The sequence below is a fragment of the Rhincodon typus genome, chromosome 6, assembly GCF_021869965.1.
Source record: "Rhincodon typus isolate 14 chromosome 6, sRhiTyp1.1, whole genome shotgun sequence".
Lineage (NCBI taxonomy): Eukaryota > Metazoa > Chordata > Chondrichthyes > Orectolobiformes > Rhincodontidae > Rhincodon > Rhincodon typus.
In genome coordinates this window covers 40717259-40737611 of record NC_063337.1, presented here as the reverse complement: position 1 = coordinate 40737611, position 20353 = coordinate 40717259, and the positions used below count along the sequence as shown (strand labels likewise).

The 20353-nt window shown below is 41.7% G+C and overlaps 1 protein-coding gene across 1 annotated transcript in view; it reads left to right on the top strand.

Moving 5' to 3' along the window:
- The first annotated feature begins 11379 nt into the window (after window positions 1-11379).
- Window positions 11380-20353, top strand: part of LOC109934176 (protein MFI) — a 40756-nt gene continuing 31782 nt past the window's right edge. The window contains exons 1-2 of the mRNA XM_020533009.2: window positions 11380-11402; window positions 16173-16290. Coding sequence (XP_020388598.2) covers window positions 16256-16290 — 35 coding nt within the window. The 5' untranslated portion in view covers window positions 11380-11402; window positions 16173-16255. The remainder of the gene's footprint in view (window positions 11403-16172; window positions 16291-20353) is intronic.

The following is a 20353-nucleotide window of genomic DNA, read 5'->3' as shown; positions in this document are numbered from 1 at the left end:
GGACCACTGCCTGGACCTGTTAAAAGCCAGCCTGGCCAGGCCCAGAGCAGACCCACAAGGAGATCCTCTGACCTGCCCACTCCCCTCCACACTGGGTAAAAATATTACTATCGACACTAGTCCCACTTTCCCACAGTAGGCCCATAACCATGAATGTTATGACTTGACTGTGTGGCCACTCCTCAAGTTTGAGACTATGTTATTCAGCCACATAGCTACGCCCAACTGCCACACACCCCTGTTTATATCTGGCAGCCGGGGCTTCCTGACTGGATCAGGTTAATAGCCCCAATCAGGGAGCTCTTCTATGAGGCGCACCCGGCTGACCTTGTTACAATCACTACATCCCTGCAGGTCTAAGTTCAGAGACGCAGGCTTGTTCTTTTACTTGTAGCCTCCCCTGGGGTGTTTTCACACCGGGTCCGGTTCCTCCAATTTAGCCTCGAATATGGAGGGCATGTACCAGACTGTAGCCCACCTCTTGCACCTGGAGTGTCTCTGAAGAAATTGATTCTCTTCTTCAGGTGTCGAGCCTGTGACATTCACCGTGTACACCTCAGACTCCCAGGTTTCTTTGATGATAGTTGGAGGGTTCCAATATCTTTGCCGGCTATTCTGAGGGTATGTTTTGCTCATGCCCCATTTGCAAGTTTGCAGTTTTCGTGTGGTCCACCTGCTTGTTCAGGATCAACTCACCAACCTAAACTTTGTACATCAGAAGACCTGACCTTGCATCAACCATGCCTCTTACCCAAGCAGGGCCATTTCCACAGTTTCGGCACCAAACTTTGTCCGCTGAAGTAAACTGTCTCTCTCACTGAGAGGAGTTTTGTGTCAGCATTGGCATTCCTGGTGCCGTTTTGCCCTCCCCACCAGGTAAGGGAAGATCAGATTTAACCTGGTGTGGAGTCTACTCCCCTTTAGCAACTCAGCACTCCACATTAACCCCACCACACCCAGCTCCTTTCCCTGCAACCGCAGGAAGTGCTACACCTGCCCCTACACCTCGCCCGTCACCTCCATCCAAGGCACCAAACAGACCTTTCTCATCAGACAGGGGTTCACCTGTACATCCTCCAACTTGGGCTACTGTATCTGTTGCTCCCGATGTGGCCTCCTCTACATCGGTGAGACCAAGCATAGACTCGGGGACCATTTCGTAGAGCACGTGCGCTCTGTATGCGACAAATAACACCTTCCGGTTGCCAACTATTTTAACTCCCCCTTCCACTCCCTGGGTGACATGTCCATCCTGGGCCTCCTCCAGTGTCACAATGACACCACATACAAACTGGAGGAGCAGCACCTCATATTCCGCCTCGGGAGCCTACAACCCAATGGCCTAAACATGGAATTCACCAGTTTTAAAATCTCCCCACCCCCAGCCTCATCCCATGTCCAACCCTCCCTCTCATCCCCACCTCCTTGACCTGACACAACCTGTCCATCTTCTTCCCCACCTATGCACCCTACTCTTCCCATGACCAATCCCCACCACTTCCTACCTGCATTCACCTATCACCATTCCACCTACCCTCCCCAGCCCCACCCCTCCTCTATTTATTTTCCAGCTCCCTTCCCCCTCCCCATTTCTGAAGACGGGTCCTGACCCAAAACATCAAGTCTCCTGCTCCTCTGATGCTGCCTGGCCTGCTGTGTTCCTCCAGCTCCACATTGTGTTATCTGTGATCCGGTCTCAGTAGATCCAGAAAGGTTTCAATTCTGGTTGTGATGGCCCTTTTGTTTTCCCCATCACTACTAGCTGCCTTAGTTTTTCCAGGACCAGATCACTTTGCATCCAATCTGACATTGTCAGTGGTGACCGGAAGGTTGCCCAGAAAGTTTAAAGCCAGAATGGATTCTTCCAGTGGTGACACTACTGGTGGTGTATCTGCCAGTGGGAGGTGGCTCAAGGCATCCGCTTTTGTTACTTGGCCTCCCAGTTGGTGGTCCAACTTGTAATTGTACGCACTTAGAATGACAGCCCACCATTGAATTTAACCTGAAGCGATGACCTTGTCCACTTTCAGTAGCCTTAGCAGGAGTTTATGGTCTGTTATTATTACAAATTTATGTCCGTAAAGGTATTGGTGGAATTTTCTCACGCCAAAGATAACTGTCAAACCTTCCTTCTCTATCTGGGCATATTTGCATTTCAGCTTTCTGACCCATAGGCCGCAATCAGTGAGGATAGGTAACTGCACCTCATCTACAATAACACTCAACCCTGCAGCCCCCCAAGGATGCGTCCTCAGCCTTCTATTGTACTTGCTGTACACCTACGACTGTGTTGACAAATTCAGAATGAACGCCATTTACAAGTTTGCTGACAACACCACCAAAGTGGGATTGATATCTAATAACGATGAGTCAAAATACAGAAGGGAGATAGAGGGCTTGGTGACGTGGTGCAATGAAAACAATCTGTATCTCAACATTGGCAAAACTAAAGAACTGATCATTGACTTCAGAAAGGAGGAGAACACACCCCCATCTACGTCAATGGAACTGAGGCTGAAAGGGTGAAGAGCATCAAGTTCCTCGGAGTGACAATAACCGATGACCTGTCCTGGACGTCCCACATAGATGCTACAGTCAAGAAGGCACAAGAACGCCTCTTCTTCCTCAGGCGGCTCAAGAAATTTGGCATGTCCATAAGATCCCTCACCAACTTCTACAAGTGCACCATTGAAAGCATACAGTCCGGGTGCATAATGGCCTGGTATGGTAACTGCTCTGCCCAGGACTATAAGAAACTACAGAAGGTTATGTGCACAGCCCAGACCATCACGGAAGACAACCTTCCATCCATGGACTCTATTTACACAGCTGGCAGCTGCAGAAAGGCAGCCAACATCATCAAAGACCCATCACACCGAGGTAATGATCTCCTACAAACTCTTCTGTAAGGCAGAAGATACAGAATCCTGAACACATTCACAAGCAGGTTCAGGAACAGCTTCTTTCCAGCCGTTATCAGACTGTTGAATGGTCTCTAGCCTCAAATAATGTAACCTGCAATGTAACCTGTGTGCCTCTAAGTCTTTTTGATCTGTGCATCCTTTGTTTGCTGTGATCTGCCTGTACCACTCGTGAACAAAGCTTTTCACTGTATTTCGGTACACATGACAATAAAATCAATCAATTAGCCAAAATCCGGGAAGCATACACTACTAGACATTCTTTTCCATTGGGCCATCTGTGAGCCCACACTACTCTGATACCATATGGGAAGGCATTGCATGTCAGCACCAGATCTCACTTGAGATCATAGTGTGTCAACACCTTAGACGATGATAGCAGCTTCTTCACTTCCCTAAAGGCTGCGTCTTGGCTACGAGAGCATTTCCAAGGCCGATCCTTTTTCAATAGTAAATGTAATGGTGTCAGGATGCAGGCCAGGTTATGTATGAACCTTCTGTAATAATTCACCAATCCTGGGACAGACCTAAGCTCTGGTACAGATGTGGGAGTTTGGGCACCTTTGATCACCTTCACTTTACCTTCCAACTGGTGTAACCCTGTCTTGTCAACTCTGTAGCCCAGGTAGGTTAGTTGGGGTGCCTAGAACACACATTTTTCCTTCTGAAGCATACACCTGCCTTGGAGAAACATCTAAGGACTCTGTCCAACTTATCTATGTGCTCTTTATTGATCTTCTATGTTATTAACACATCATCCAAATAAATGCTGACCTGGTGTAGACCTTGTTAAAATGTTCTCCATCGTTTTGCTGAAAAATGGCACAGGCTGATGCTACACCAAATGGCAGTCTCGTATATTGATAGAAGCCCTATGGGTAGTAATTGTAGCATATTTCTGGGAATCTTCATCTAACTGCAATTGCAGGTATGCATATCTCAAAATCATTGGTAATTAAACCATCTGCTTCTCATTCGAGACCAGAACCAAAGTTTACCCTTTATCTGTAAAGGTTCCCCAATACAGGTTCTCAGTCTAGCCGAGGTCTTACACAAACTTGAGTGTTGGAGTCCAGACTGACTTTTGTTAAAGACTGGTTCTGCAATCATTGATACAGCTGTGTTGTATCAAGCTCCATTAGAAATGGGTGATCATTTAACCAGACATTTATTTTGATTTGTTATGATTTTGATGTTGCTAAAAAATTTAACTGTTCTAATCCAGATGTAGGTGGGCTTTCCTGGGTGTGCACTCTCTTGGATATTGGCCTGTGAGTTCACTTACTCAATTCAGCCTAGTGGAACTCTTTTGCTGTCTCAAATCTGCATACCAGCAGCAATGGCTTTCTGGCTTGAGTCCTGAAGAAAATGCTAACTGTTTGGCTGAGGCTTGGCTTTGCTTTGGGGTTTTCCTGTGAGGTGACCTAGAGTCCCTCTATTCAGGATATGTCCTGAGTAAGGCTATGCAATTGTCTTCACTCAAGTGGTGTCCCCCATATCAGTCAGCCTGGCAAGGACGTCCACTCAGTTGGCATACCGTGTAACTCATATGCTTTACTTGGCACATTTCCCAGTGACAAAGCCAGCCGTAGTGCCTGTTTGAAGTCCAGTTTTGCTTTTGCACGGTTACATCATTAATCCCATATACCAACAGTCTCTCAGCTTCTCATTAAGTGGTAAACTAAATTCATATGTGTCTGCCAGTCATCTTAATTACATCAAAAATTCTGACATGGATTCCTCTGGTTCTTGAACTGCCAAGTAAAACCGAAAGTGACTTAGAATTAAAGGAGGCTTAGGGTCATAATATTCCTTAACTAAATCTGTCAACTCTTGAAACGTTTTAGTATCTGTGGTGCCTCAGGAAATGTTAGGGTTCTAAAAACCTAAAAAGCTGCAGGCCCACAAGCTGTCAGGAGACTTATTCATTGCTTTCCATCTGCCCCAATGTCCCAGAAAAAACAACGCATTCTTTCCACATACTGAGCCCAGTCTTCGACAGCAGGATCAAACAATTCAAGCTTCCCAAATAATGAAATGATGCCAGAAATGCTTACCCCAACTCTAAGACAACTGTTGTGAGCAAATTTCTTCAGTATCATGCTTTCCTCTCATCGCCACTAAAATAACTCCACAGAGGCCAGTATCCCTTCACCAACTCAGCCTTTGTTTACACGTAGAAAGTCCTTGACACTGGTCCAGCTCCCATAGAGCCACCTCTCAGAGTGAACAGAACCTCCGACATTCCTGTTTATGTCTGTCATCCAGGGCTCTCCGATTGGACAAGATTAAGAGCCCCAATCAGGGAACTAATTTTCTATGAGATCCACCTTGATACAATCTTTACAATCACTACAGATGCTTTAGTTGTAATCTTCCAAGATTCCCCAGATTCTGGAAAAGTTCCAGCAAATTGGAAAACTGAAAATGTAATACCACGATTTAAGTTGAGAGACACAGGAAGCAGGAAACTACATGCTCATCAGTTTACCATCCAAAATTATGAAAAAGCTACTTTCCATTCTTAAGGATGTAGTAGAAGGAAATTTAGAAAATCATAATGCAATCATTCAGAGTTAACATAGGTTTGTGAAAGAGAAATCACAGTGACAAATTAAGAACATAAGAAATTGGAGCAGGCACAGGTGATCGTGCTCCTCGAGCCTGATCTGTCATTCAACAAGATCATGCTGATCTGATTGTGACCTTAGCTGCATGTGGTAAACCCCCCCCCCCCCCCCCCCCCACCCCCACCACCAACCCCCCACCACCACCTCCCCCCATAATCTTTAACTCACTTTTGAATCAAAATCTGTCTGAACCTTCCCACCTCTTTATGAAAAGATGCTGCTTAAAGTCACTGACTAATCTTTAGCCATCTGGCCCAATGTCTTGGATGCAGGAAAAGTAAGTACTATCGTCAAATTTGCAAAAGACACTAAAGCCGGTGCATAAGTAAGTTGCAGTAAAGAAAAGATAAATTTACAAATGGATGTGAATAGGTTAGGTGAATGGGCCAAAATTTAGCAGATGAAGTTTAGCATGGATAAGTGTGAGGTTATCTGTTTTGGTCAGAGAACAAGAAAGGCAACTTATTATCTAAATGGAGAGAAACTTCAATGTGGTTCGGTGCAGTGGATCTGGGTATTCTCGTGCACAAATTGCACAAAATTACTATGCAGGTACATCAGGTAATAAGGAAGGCAAATCAGGTTTTGGCACTTATTGCTAAAGGAATAGAGCACAAAAGTCCAGAATAGTTGCTACAACTATACAGGCATTAGTGAGACGGCACTTGTGGTACTGCATACAAGTTTCATCCCCTTACAGTCATAGAGTCTTACAGCACGGCAATGGACCGTTCGGTTCTACTCACCTGTCCAAACAGACGTCCCAATCTGACCTAGTCCCATTTGCCAGCATTTGGCTTATAGCCCTCTGAACCCTTCCTATTTATATACCCATCCAAATGCCTTTTAAATGTTGTAATTGCACTCGCCTCCACCACTTCCTCTGGCAGCTTGCTCCATATACGCACCACAATCTGCATAAAAAAGTTGCCCCTCAGGTCCTTTTAAAAATTTTTTCCTCTGTTCCTTAAACCTATGCCCTGTAGTTTTTCACTCCCTCATCCTAGGGAAAAAACCTTGGCTATTCACCCAATCCATGCAACTCATAATTTTATAAACCTCTATAAGGTCACTCCTCAGTCTCCAATACACCAGGGAGAAAAGCCCCAGCCTATTCAGCCTCTCCCTATAGCTCAAACCCTTCAGTTCCAGAAATATCCTTGTAAATCTTTTCTGCACCCCCTCAAGTTTAACAATATCCTTCCTATAGAAGGGTGACCAGAATTTAACGCAGTATTTTAAAAGTAACCTCACCAATGTCCTGTACAGCCACAACACGACATCCCAACTCCTTTATTCAATGTTCTGACCAATGAAGGCATGCATGCCAGTTGCCTTCTTCACCACCCTGTCTACCTGCAACTCCACTTTCAAGGAACTGTGCACTTGCACCTCTAGGTCTCTTTGAGGAGGAATGTGGTTGCATTGGAGACGGTTCAGAGGAGGTTTACTAGATTGATTCCAGAAATGTGGGGTTTGTTTCATGAAGAGAAATTAAGCAGTTTAGGCCTATACTCTGTAGACTTTAGAAGAATGAAAGGAGATCTATTTGAGGTATATATGGTGCTAATGTGGATTGACAAAGTAGACCTAGAAAGAATATTTCCTCATGTGGGATAGTCTAGAATGAGAGGTCATAGTTTTAGGATAACATTTTGAAATAAAAACAGAAACTTCCAGAGGAAGTTCTATAGGTCTGAAACAGAGAAACAAAGTTAATGTTTCAAGTCCAATATGACTTCTTCAAAGGTGAGTCATATTGGGACTTGAAACGTTAACTTGGTTTCTCTCTCCTCGGATGTTGCCAGACCCACTGAGTTTCTGTACTTTTTGTTTTTATTCAGATCATCAGTAGCTGTAGAATTTTACCTTTTTTGAGAGATGGTAACATTCTGTTGGCTGTAATTTGTAAAGGAAGCTTAGATTTCAAGGTAGTGTTGCTGTTTGACTTTGAAAAATAAACATTCACAAAGTTGCATTCAGCACTGGGTTCAATTTTGATTTCATGGTGCGCACTGTTGATGATGCACAAATGTTACAGAAACTCCAGACAAGGGACAGATGCATGTTAAATGCTAATATCCAAATTTAGTGTCTGAAATACACCATTCTGGTATTAGCTTTTCAAAACTGCACCTGGCTGTTTGTTTCAACATTGAAACGCATTGAATGCTGCGATGTTGCTGTATTTGGGTGCTACATACAAACTAACTTATATAGTCATACAGTCATACAACAGGAAAACAGGCCCTTCAGCAAAACTCATGCATGCTGACCCAGTTTCCTAAACTGAACTAGTCCCATTTGCCTGCGATTGGCCCATATCCCTCTAATCCTTTCCTATCCATGTACCTATCCAAATGTCTTTTAAATGTTGTAATTGTACTCGCCTGTACCACTTCCTCTAGCAGCTTTTTCTATATACACACCACCCTCTGCATGAAAAGGTTGCCCCAAGGTCCCTTTTAAATCTTTCCACTCTCATCTTAAACCTATGCCCTCTGGTTTTGCATTCCCCTATCCTGGAAAAAAGGCTATTCACCCTATCCATGCTCCTCATGATTTTATAAACCTCTATAAGGTCACCCCTCAGCTTCCTACACTCCACGGAATAAAGCCGCAAACTATTCAGCTTTTTCCTTTAGCTCAAAGCCTCCAAACCTGGCAACGTTCTTGTAAATCTTTTCTCAACGTTCTCAAGTTTAACAACATATTTCCTATAGCAGGAAGACTTGAACGCAGTAGTCTAAAAGTGGCCTAACCAAAGTCCTGTATAGCTGCAACATGACCTCCCAACTCCTGTATTCAATGCACTGACTAATGAAGGCAAGCGTACCACAGACCTTCTTCATCACTCTGTCTACCTGTGAGTTCACTTACAAGGAAATATGCACCTGCATCTCTAGGTCTCTTTGTTTGGCAACACTCCCCAGGACCCAACCTTTAACTGCGTAAGTCCTGCGCTGATTTACCTTGCCAAAATGCAACACCTCATATTTATCTAAATTAAACTCCATCTGCCACACGTCGGCCCATTGGCTCATCTGATGAAGGTCCCATTGTTCTCTGAGATGACCTTCTTCACTGTCTACTACACCAACAATTTTGGTGTCATCTACAATCTTACTAACCATACCTCCTACATTCACATACAAATCATTTATTTAAATGACGAAAAGCAGTGGATCCAGCACAGATCCCTTGAGGCACAACACTGGTCACAGACCTCCAGACCAAAAAAACTTTCGACCACCACCCACTGTCTCCTACCTTCAAGGTAATTTTGTATCCAATTGGTTAGCTTCCCTGGATTCCATGTGATCTAACCTTGCTAACCAGTCCACCATGCAAACCTTGTTGAATGCTTTGCTAAAGTCCACATAGATAATGTCTACCACTCTGCTTTCATCAATTTTCTTTGTCTCTTCTTCAAAAAACTCAATCAAGTTAGTGAGACATGATTTCCCATATACAAGGCCATGTTGATTATCCCTAATCAGTCCTTGCCTTTCCAAATGTATGTAGATCCTATCCCTCAGACTCCCCTCCAACAATTTACCCACCACTGACATCAGGCTCAATGGTCTATAATTCCCTGGCTTTTCCTTACCAATTTCTTAAATAATGGCACCACATTAGCCAATCTCCAGTCTTCCGGCACCTCACCCATGGCTACTGATGATACAAACATTTCAGGAAGGGGTTCAGCAATCTCTTCCCTAACTTCCGACAAAGTTCTGGGATACACCTGATTAGGTCCCAAGGATTTAGCCACCTTTATGCATTTTAGGACATCTAGCACCTCTTCTTCTGGACACTTTTCAAGATATCATTGTTGATTTCCCCAAATTCTTTAGCTTCCATATCCTTCTTCACAGTAAAAACTGATGTGAAATACTCATTTAGTATCTTACCCATCTCCATGGTTCCACACATAGACGGCTTTGTTGATCTTTATTCTCTCCCTCATTACTCATTTGCCCTTAATATATTTGTAGAATCTCTTTGGATTCTTCTTAACTGTATTTGCCAAAGCTATCTCATGTCCCCTTTCTACCTTCCTGATTTCCCTCTTAAGTGTACTCCTACTGCCCTTATTCTCCTCTAGGGATTCACTTGATCCCAGCTGTCTACATCTGACATATGCTGCCACCTTTATCTTGACCAGAGCCTCAATTTTTCTAGTCATCCAGTATTCCCTACCCTACCAGCTTGCCCTTTGCACTAACAAGAACATACTGTGTCTGAACTCTCGTTATTTCATTTTTTAAGACCTCCCACTTTGTAACCATCCCTTTACCTGCAAATGGCCTTGTCCAATCAACTTTAGAAAGTTCTTGCCTAATACATTCAAAATTGGCTTTGTCCCAATTTAGACCTTTAACTTCCATAACTATTTTAAAACTAACAGAATTATGAACACTAGCCTCAAAGTGATCCTCCACTGTCACCTCAATGATTTGCTCTGCCTTATTTCCCAAGTTTTGCTCCTTCTTTAGTAGATACATTCACATATTGAATAAGGAAATTTTTTGTGCATACTTAACAAATTCATCTCCACCCAAGCCCTTAACACTAGGATAACGAGGTGTAGAACTGGATGAACACAGCAGGCCAAGCAGCATCAGAGGAGCAGGAAAGTTGATGTTTCGGGTCTAGACCCTTCTTCAGAAATGGGGGAGGGGAAGGGGATTCTGAAAAAAAAGGGGGAGAGGGGGAAGCAGATAGATGATGGATAAAGGGGAAGATAGGTGGAGAGGAGACTGATGGGTCAAGGATGCACGGTTGGAGCCAGTAAAGTGAGTGTAGGTGGTGAGTTAGGGAGGGGATAGGTCGAGCCAGGGAGGACGGACAGGTCAAGGAGGCGGGATGACGCTCGAAGGTAGGAGATTGGAGTGGGGCTTGAGGTGGGAGGAGTGAATAGATGGGAGGACAGGTTAGGGAGGTGGGTACGAGCTGGGCTGGTTTTGGGATGCGGTCGGGGGAGGGGAGATTTTGAAGCTTGTGAAGTCCACATTGATACCATTGGGCTGCAGGGTTCCCAAGTGAAATATGTCTATTGAAATTTGTCTGTCTCCTCTTCACTTAACTTCTCCTTTATCCATCTTCTATCCGCCTGTAATTATGTTTTGCAAAACCACACAATTGCAATGGGTTATTTACAACTGTTAATTTTGCATTGTTGATATGGAAACAATTTTAACCCAATGTTTTTGGATTGAAATATAACAGATTCTGCATGATAACCTTTAGCATTTGCTCTATTTTGATAATCTTATCATCAAAACTCAAACTCTGAAGGGTTCTTGTGGTGTAGTGGTAGTGTCCCTACCCTGAGCCAGGAGATCCAGCTTCAATCCCATCTGCTCCAGAGATGTGTAATAACATTTCTGAATAGGTTGATTAGAGAAATATAAAAACACTAGCTCCTGGAATCTCAGTTCGATAACGTTGATAAGCAAAAATGCTTCTCTTCAGTGATGCTGCCTGAGCTGCTCGAGTATTTGCAGCGTTTATTATTTTGTTTCAGATTTCAATCAAACGCCGTAATTTGCTTTTGGGATTCGTACAATTTGCCTGGTTCAACATAAAGCATAACCAGAAGTTATTCTTCAAACCCACAAATTACTACACGATTACCAGATGTGGAAATACAACCTCTTGAGAAACACAAAACGCTGGAACAAAGGGGAAGAGTGGCTCCTGTCAACTGTTGCTAGGGCGACGGCTTGTGTTCTTTTGTCACTTCCATGGTAACCATAGCGACCACATATCACTTCCGCTGTCACCATAGCGACCTGATACTCAGGCTGACTCTGAAGGAGTTGCTCACAGATTAACGACGTTGATAGTAAGTACCTGGAGACCACTTTACCCGTGGCAAAAGCTGGGTATATGATAAAATTATTCACGTCATTTTGACAGGTAATATATGAAATATGCGTGAGTTCTACGTTGCATTTCTAAAAGGATGCAGGAATCTTTTTTGCATCGACGTTCATTCTCTTTTGCTTCTGACTTGAATTTTGACTTGTTTTGCCTTTATATGGACTTAATTTGGGATTTTCATCTGTGGCTTGTAACCAGTGGTACCTTACGATGCACCGCGACAATTTCAAATATGGACACCAGGTAAACCATTCGACCCATCGTACCTGCACCGGTTCTATTACCGAGTGCCAATCTCTTGCTTTCCACCCATATCGCTGCATATTCCCAAATAATCATCCAGTGCCCTCTTCTATTTTTTAAAAAAACGTATTATCAGTAGAGGTGCACTTCAGATCTCCAAATTTTTGAATGAAAATGAAATAGGAAATCCACGGTTGGCTTAGAATTGTGAGCAGGGATTTTAAAAAAATTCTGAGAACTTTCAATTATTCACATTGGCTGGAGCAGAAAAGGAAATAGAATTTCTGAAATGTGTACAGGACATCTTCCTCAAGCAGTATGTTGAAAGGTTTGCAAAGTTAGTCTTAAATCTGGCTGTAATTAAGTAAATCAGGTAGATAAACTGAATAAGTGATAAGTGAGTACGTTGGAACCAACAACTATGGATTACATTGCTTAATGGACATACCAATAGTCAATATATAAACTATTACACCTGATTGGATTAGGCTGAGTTTAAACAAGTAAGGATGGGAGCTGAAAACAAAAAAATGCTGGAAATCACAGTTGGTCAGGCAGTATTCATGGAAAGAGCAAGCTGATGTTTCGAATTTAGATGACATAAGGAGAGGGGAGAAATTGACACATAGAACTATAAAGCAATATTTTTAGAAAAGGCACTAGTACATAATGTACACATTGAGTATTTTTCTTTAAACAGAGAACAGCTACAGTTTTAGGGCACTGTAGATAAACTGAGGTCCGAAATCTATTCACAGTGGCCTGGTTCTAAGCTGCAAAATGTGACATGTCTTCACTGCAGCATACAGGCCTGCAGATTTTGTGATGTATTCTGCCTCCAGTGAGTGCTCCTGTTGGAAGAGAGTTTAATTAAACTTGGAATGATATTATAGTGATTGTAACTATGTCAGCCAGGTGGACCTCACAGAATATGAGTTTTCTGATTGGACCAGATTAACAGACCCAATCAGGGAGCTCTGGCTGACAGATATAAACAAGAGTGTCAGAGAGTCTGCTCACTCTGAGGAAACCAGATTAGTGCCAAGGACCTTCCATGTGGTTCTAAAAGCAGAACATTAGGAAGTAAGTTGAAAACAGGATCTTAAAAGTAGTGATCCCAGGATTACAAATGTGCTAGTCAGAGTAGACATAACAGGATGTATCAGATCAATATTTGGTTGAAGAGGTGGTGTAAGAGGGCATAGTTTCAGATTCTTGGGCGTTGGGACCGGTTCTGGGGAACTGGAGCCCCAGAACTGAATGTGTTCTAGGTGGGCAGGACCATGACCAGTGCCCCAGGGGAAGTATGTGCTTGAGTGGTTGAGGGGTGTTTTAAATTCAAATGGCAGGGGAATGGAAATCTATGCAAGCTGTTAGAGGAAGGACAATTAAGGATAAGAACAAAAGACAAAAGGGAATAAGAAAAGTGATAGGCAGAGAGATCAAGGGGCCACATCAAACAGGGCAACAGTGAAAAGTAATGGGAACGGGACTAGTCATCTTAAAAAGATAAGCCTTAAGGCTTTGTGCCTTAATGTGTGGAGAATTTGTAATAAAGTAGATGAATTAATCATGCAAGTAGAAGAAAACAGGTATAATATAGTCAAGATTACAGAGATGTGGCTATGAGGTGACAGAGGGATGGGAGCTGAGCATCCAGGTGTATCCAATATTTAGGAAGGACAGACAAAGAGGAAAAGATAGTGGAGTTGCATTGCTGGTTAAAGAGAAATTAATACAATAATGAGGAAGGAAATTGGCTCCAATGATGTGGAATCTGTATCGGCAGAACTGAGGAACACCAAGGGCAAAAATTTAGTGAGGGGGGCTGTATTTCAATCCCCAAACTGTAGGGATGATATTGAGAATGGCATTAAACAGGAAACTAGAGCACATGCAATAAAGGAACATCCTTAATTACAGGTGTCTTTATTCTCCATATAGATTGGGAAAATTGAATTAGTAACAATACCATAGAGGAAGAATTCCTGGAGTATACGTGGAATGGTTTTCTGGACCAATACGTTGAGAAACCAACTAGAGAACAGGGCATCCTAGACTGGGTATTGTGTATTGAGAAAGAAATAATTGGCAATTTAGTTGTGCTGAGCCCGTTGGGAATGAACAACCATATTATGATAAAATTTCTCATCAAGGAGAATGATGAAGTTGAGTGCAAGACTAAGGTCCTGGATCGAAATATATGAAACTGCGATGGTATGAGGCATGATTTTGCTATGATAGATTGAGGAACATTATTTAAGGGGATGATGATGGAAAGGCAATGACAAATATTCAAAGAGTGTATGGGTGAACTGCAGCAATTGCTCATTCCTGTCTGGCACAAAAGTGAAACGGAAAAGGTGGCTAAACCATGTTTTACCAAGAAAATTAGAGATAGTATTAGATCCATGAGGCATACAAATGGGCTATTTAAAAAAAAACAATAAACCAGAAGAATGGAAGCAGTTTAGTCTTCAGCAAAGAAGGACAACAGGATTGATTAAGAAAGGGAAGATACAGTACGAGAGAAAGCTTGCAGGGAAAATAAACACTGACTGTAAACATTTGTGTAGGTATATGAAGACAAGTGTAGACCCCTCATGCTCAGGAACAGGAGAATTTATAACGAGGCACAAAGAAATGGCTGACCAACTAAATACATACTTTGGTTCTGTGTTCACAAAGGAAGACCCAAATAACATATGAGAAATATTGGGAACCCAGTGTTTAATGAGAGGGAGGAACTGAAGGAAATCAGTATTAGTAGGGAAATGGTGTTGGGGAAATTGATGGGATTGAAGGCTGATAAATGCCCAAGGCCAGTTAATTTACATCCCAAGTATTTAAGGAAGTGACCCTAGAAGTAGTGGACATATTGGTGGTCATCTTCCAAGATTCTATGAACTGTAGAACAGTTCCTACAGATTGGACAGTATTGAATCTGATCTTTTTAAAAAGGGAGGTAGAAAAGAAATCGGAAATTATAGACAAGTCAGCCTGAAGTTGGTAATCAGGAAGATGCTAGAGTCCATGCTAAAAGATTTAAAGCAGAGCAGTTGGAAAATAGTGGTAGGATCCAACAGAGTCAGCATAGATTTATAAAAGGGAAGCCATGTTGACAAATCTACTGGAATTCTTAGAAATGTAACTGTAGAAGAGTTGATGAGGATGAGCCATGAACAAGGTTTTTCTGACGGCATTTGACAAAGTCAAAGAATAAATATTAACATGTAATATTAAAGCGCATAGGATTGTGGGTAGTCTATTAAGATAGATAGAAAACTGGTTAGCAGATAGGAAAGGAGGAGTTGGAATAAACAAGAGTTTTTCCAAATGGCAGAAAGTCATTGGTGGGATGCCACAGGGATCAATGCTTGAATGATTTAGACGAGGGAACTCAAGATATTATCTCCAGATTTGCAGATGACACAAAGCTGGGTGGGAAGGTGAGCTGTGAGGAGCATGCAGAGATGTTTCAGGGTGATTTGGACAAGCTGAGTAAGTGGGCAAATGCATGGCAGATGCAGTCTAAGGTGGATAAATATGAGATTATCTACTACGGTAACAAAAACAGGAAGGCAGATTATTATTTTAATTACTATAAATTGAGAGAGGAGAATGTGCAACGAGACCTGGGTGCCCTCGTACACCAGTTGCTGAAGGTTAGCGTGCAGGTGCAGCAGGTGGTAAAGAAAGCAAATGATATGTTGGCCTTCATTGCAAAAGGACTTGAATGAAGGAGCAGAATGTCTCGCTGCAATTATCAGGGCCATGGGGAGGCCACATCTGAAATGTTCTATGCAGTTTTGGTCTTCTTATCTGGGGAAGTTGTTCTTGTTATACAGGAGTGAACATGCAGTGAACATTTACCATACTGATTCCTGGAATGGCAGGACTGAGGAGGTGTTGAATTGGTTAGGATTATATTTGCTGGATTTCAGAAGAATGAGGGGGATTTCATAGAAACCTATAAAATTATACCAGGACTAGACAGAGTAAATGTAGGAAGAATGTTCCTGTTAGTGGTGGAGTCCAGAATCAGTGCCACAGTCTCAGGATGATCAGCCATGATCATAATGGTGCAGCAAACTTGAAGGGTCAAATGGCCTACCCCGCCCCTATTTTCTATGAGTCCAATAATTTTTCTTCATTTATGATTGTTGCTATATATTCTTTGATGGCAGAAATCTCAGAATTATGTTCATAATCAGTCAGATGAAACACTTTTTGTATTTAAAGTATATTATACTAAGCTTACCAATAAAATTGAATTATCTTTGGTCAAATATTCTTTTAAAATGTGGCAAAAGCAACCAGAATTGATTAAGATTTGTGTAAAATCTAGTGATAATTATCAATAGGAACAAATTGAATTAAGAACTCTTGAATATTTGTGCTATATTTAATGCCAAATAATGATTGGCATATTGTACCTATTGTATTGTTTTAAATTGTAGGTGTAATAAGACACTCGTTCTTTAATTAGATGGTGGATTCATAAGGCATCCAATATGATAGAAACTTAGGAAAGTTTGATGTAATGACATCTTGTTTGACAGTAAACAAAAAATGACTGAAGAAATAGCACAGACAAATATTGGCAGGTAAGAGATTTGAAATTCTCAACATCTTTTTAAAATGTAATGTTACGATAACTCTAGTACATTTATGATTTTTTATAATACAAAATGAAGGTTGGGACACCCCTAGATTTGGAATATCTGACCTTGCAAATAAAAAGTACTGAACCAATCATGCGAAGTTGACAAGTGGGTCCGTGTCTGTCAAATACATTTTAATATAGAGAAATGTTGTGTCGTACACTTGCATAGCGATAACTGCATGTATGCACCATGCAGAAATGAATGCTCAAGTTGCTTAATAAAGGAAGAATTTGGGGTTATAATGAAAGCGTAATTAGCAATTTAGGACCAGTGAAGCTCTTGTGGAATTAAATAGGGTATTATAATATAGTGCCAGCATAATTATGTCTAAAAAAGAAATGCTACTCCTTCCTTGTTTCATCAGACCACATTTAGAATATAGTGTCCAGCTTTGGCCCTATCATATTGAGGGTGATATGTAGGTCCTGAACTAAGGAAGGCCATCCAGATTAATGAGTAGGTTAAGGACCATCAGGACAAGCTAGATTTGAGGAGACATGTCTAAATCTTCAATATAATGTAATAATTAGATTGAGCCCATTTGATTTGGATACGACAGGTTGATAGAATCATAGTCATATAGCACAGAAACAGACCCTTTGATCTAACTTGTCCATGCCGACCAAGTTTCGCAAACTAAACTAGTCCCATCTGCCTGATTTGATGAGCAACTCTAGGCCTAGAAGTCCTGGCTATGGACTACAACACAGCACTGGTGGCAGCAGTCTATACTAACTTGCTGTCAATCAATAGGGAGGGCACTGGTGGAGTGGCAGGGGTGAGAGGGTCAATGCTGTCTTCCTGAGATGATAGCAAATTTGAGTTCAGTAGAGCTACTGCCCTTTCTCCCATGACGGTTCTTTGGTCATCCAGGTAGTCTATTGAAGGACGGAATGCTGGACAACTGTGGCAGCCTGCAAGCCCCTTCTTTGCATGCAGCAGTCCTCATGATAGGAACGTGAGTTTGCATGGTGAGACGCTGATATTTAATGGTTTCAACTGAGTTTCCACTGCATTAAGTATGCATCACATATCAGCTGTGGTCGAGGTGCAGTGTCTATCATGACCCAGATGGTAGCACTTTCATTTCTGAGTCAGAAAGTTGAGTTTAATTCCACTCCTGAAATTGAAGATAGATATCTAGGGTGACATTTCTAATGCACTGCTAGAGGGGTCATATGTGAAATGAGATATTAAACTGAGAACTTCTGTGCCCCCAGTTGAGATTATAAGATCCCAGAGCAATATATTGAGGAAGATCAACTGAATTCTCCATGTTGAAACAGTAAAATATCATGGTTTCTGGAAATGTAAAGTAAAAACAGGAATACAGGTCTGGAAATACCCGTGGAAAGTGAAACAAAGTTAATCTTTCAGGTCAATGATTTTTCATCAGAACTGATCATCAAACTGAAAATGTTAACTCTTTCCACAGATACTGCCATACCTGCTGAGTATTTCCAGTATTTTCAGTTTTTACTTCAGTTATCTCCAGAGTCCTGACCAATATTTATTCTTCAATCAACATCACAAAAACAGATTGTCTGGCCATAATAACATTCTGCTTATAAGAACTTGCAGTGCACAAATTGGTTGCCTTTATTACAAAATTGACTATGCTTCATAACTATTCACTGGCTGTAGAATGCTTTAGGATGTCTTATGATCATGAAGATATAACAGAAATATAAATATTTTCACAACAGAACCTGTGAGCTGTCAACCACCCAGATAGCTGACAACTGTGCTGTCCTAGACAACAAGGTGCAGGGCTGGATGAACACAGCAGGCCAAGCAGCATCATAGGAGCAGAGAAACTGTGCTGTCCTAATCTCTTGCCTTAAGCTATACAGTGTCTCATGTGCAGATCCTATCCCTTTGTCCCTCTCTAAATTATGTGTGATTTGAGCTGAGGGTTGCAACTGTTGAATCTAGTGACCCTGCATCTTCACCATCTCTGTTCCTTCTGTTATTCCACTGCCTGGCTTGCACTTCTTGAAATTTAGAAGGAGAAATTTACAATGGTAAGAGAAAGTTGTGAGGAGATGGGGTAATAAAAGCTGTATGCTTACTTTGCCCACAATTTGTAAATCAGAAGAGAATGTGGGTTGATGTGGAAGTTGGATTTGAGGAGGAGTTTTAATTGTATTTATAGGGTATGTAGGGTAATGTATAATTTAAAATTACAGAGAAGGGTGGATGCTGGAAATCAGAAACAAAGTCAGAAATTGCTGGAAAATCTCAGCAGATCTGGAAGCATCTGTGTAGAGAAGGCAGATTTAATATTTCGGGTCCAGTGACCCTTCTTTAGAACTCTTCAAGGTATAATTAACTTCAATCTTTAAAGACCCATTGTTGATTGGTTTCAGCAATTGCTGTCCCAATAATGGCTAGCATGGACTTCTTCATTGCAGCAAGAGCTTGCAGAAATAAGGTACCTACCTCATTAAGTTAGCTCCTTGGCCTCTGGTTTGCACTACCTACCCTGCATGAGGGAGCAAAGTATGTCGGTGAGTATTGCGCAATCTGTTTGGATGACGTGGTTCCAAGGTTTAAAAGCTGGTGGTGCGTGCAAACTATAAAATGTGGGTGTGAAATTTACAACAGAGCTGTGTGTGTGTGTGAGGATTCTATAAAGCAAATAACTGTCAGGTGTGAGGCCTAAATTATAAAGACTGTTGTTGGGTGACTGGTGGGGTGTGGTCAATTGAGTAGTGTTTGAGACTAGTGGTGTAGTTAATAAGATATGACATTTGAAGATGCATTCACTGATCTTGACATCTCATGAGATCATTGAGAGTCTTGTTACATTGCATCCAGGTTCTGGAGGCTTGGCTTCTGCCATTGCATCCCACTGCCTCTTGCTCACATGTCTGAAGGGTCTCCTGTCATCTGTGGGTACAAGACATCTCTATTCCTTTCCATGTCCTCCTGTGCAGTGTCTGAACAGTTTGCCAGCTGTCTCCCAGCTGCATCATGCCTGAATGCTTCCCAGGTCAAAGTAAACTCTTGCACAATTCGCAGTTCCTGCTGCAGTTATAATGCATTTCCTTTTTCAGTGGTGAAAGCTAGCTTTGAATGGTGCCAACCATTCCACATCATTGGCCTTCTATTGATGCATTCAGCCAGTCAGCTGTTGGATAGTTTAGCCAAAATGGTGTTAAACAGGTCACACAGATTTGACTTGTTTACATATTGCTATCAACAGGCATTAGTTAATTGTGTATTGCATTCTCACTAATATTTTTGTGGATGTCAAATTTATTTCCCAGTAGCATAATGAATACTATTATAGCATAATTATATTTTAAGCAATGTTTCTAATCACAGGATTCATGTAGCTATACAGGTGCTGTGAATTTTGAAAACTTTTTAAGCCAGACTTCAGGGGTGTTTGTGGCACAGTGGTAGTGTCCCTACCTCTGAACCAGGAGGCAATGGGTTCAAGTTCCACCAACTCCAGAGGTGTGTCATAATACTCTGAGCAGGTTGATTAGAAAAATAATTAAACCTGACTACATATTAAAAACTCTTCTAATTTGGTACCACTAGATCCTTTCGAAAATTTGCCTACTGAAGATATCAAGATATGATTTCCATAACCCTGTATTGCAAACATTTATGACCTGATTCACACCTCTGTTTCCTCCCCTCTTTTGGGTAATGATGTGAGAAATGTGAAGAACTGTGATCGTAAGAACTGAGGTCATCATTCTGAAACATTAACTGTTTCTGTCTCCACTGTTTTATCTGTTGAGTATTTTCAACATTTCTGTACTTTTGTGCTAACTTTGTTGAGTTATCTTTGGGATGAATATGGAAATCAGAATGTCTGAGTTTTGATCTTTCAGTAAATCAGTGCACAAACTTTTTCTAAGTGGCAAACAAATTAGTTGTATAATTAGAGATAGTGGGAACTGCCGATGCTGGAGATCTATGATAACAAGATGTAGAGCTGGATGAACACAGCAGGCCAAGCAGCATTAGAGGAGCAGGAAGGCTG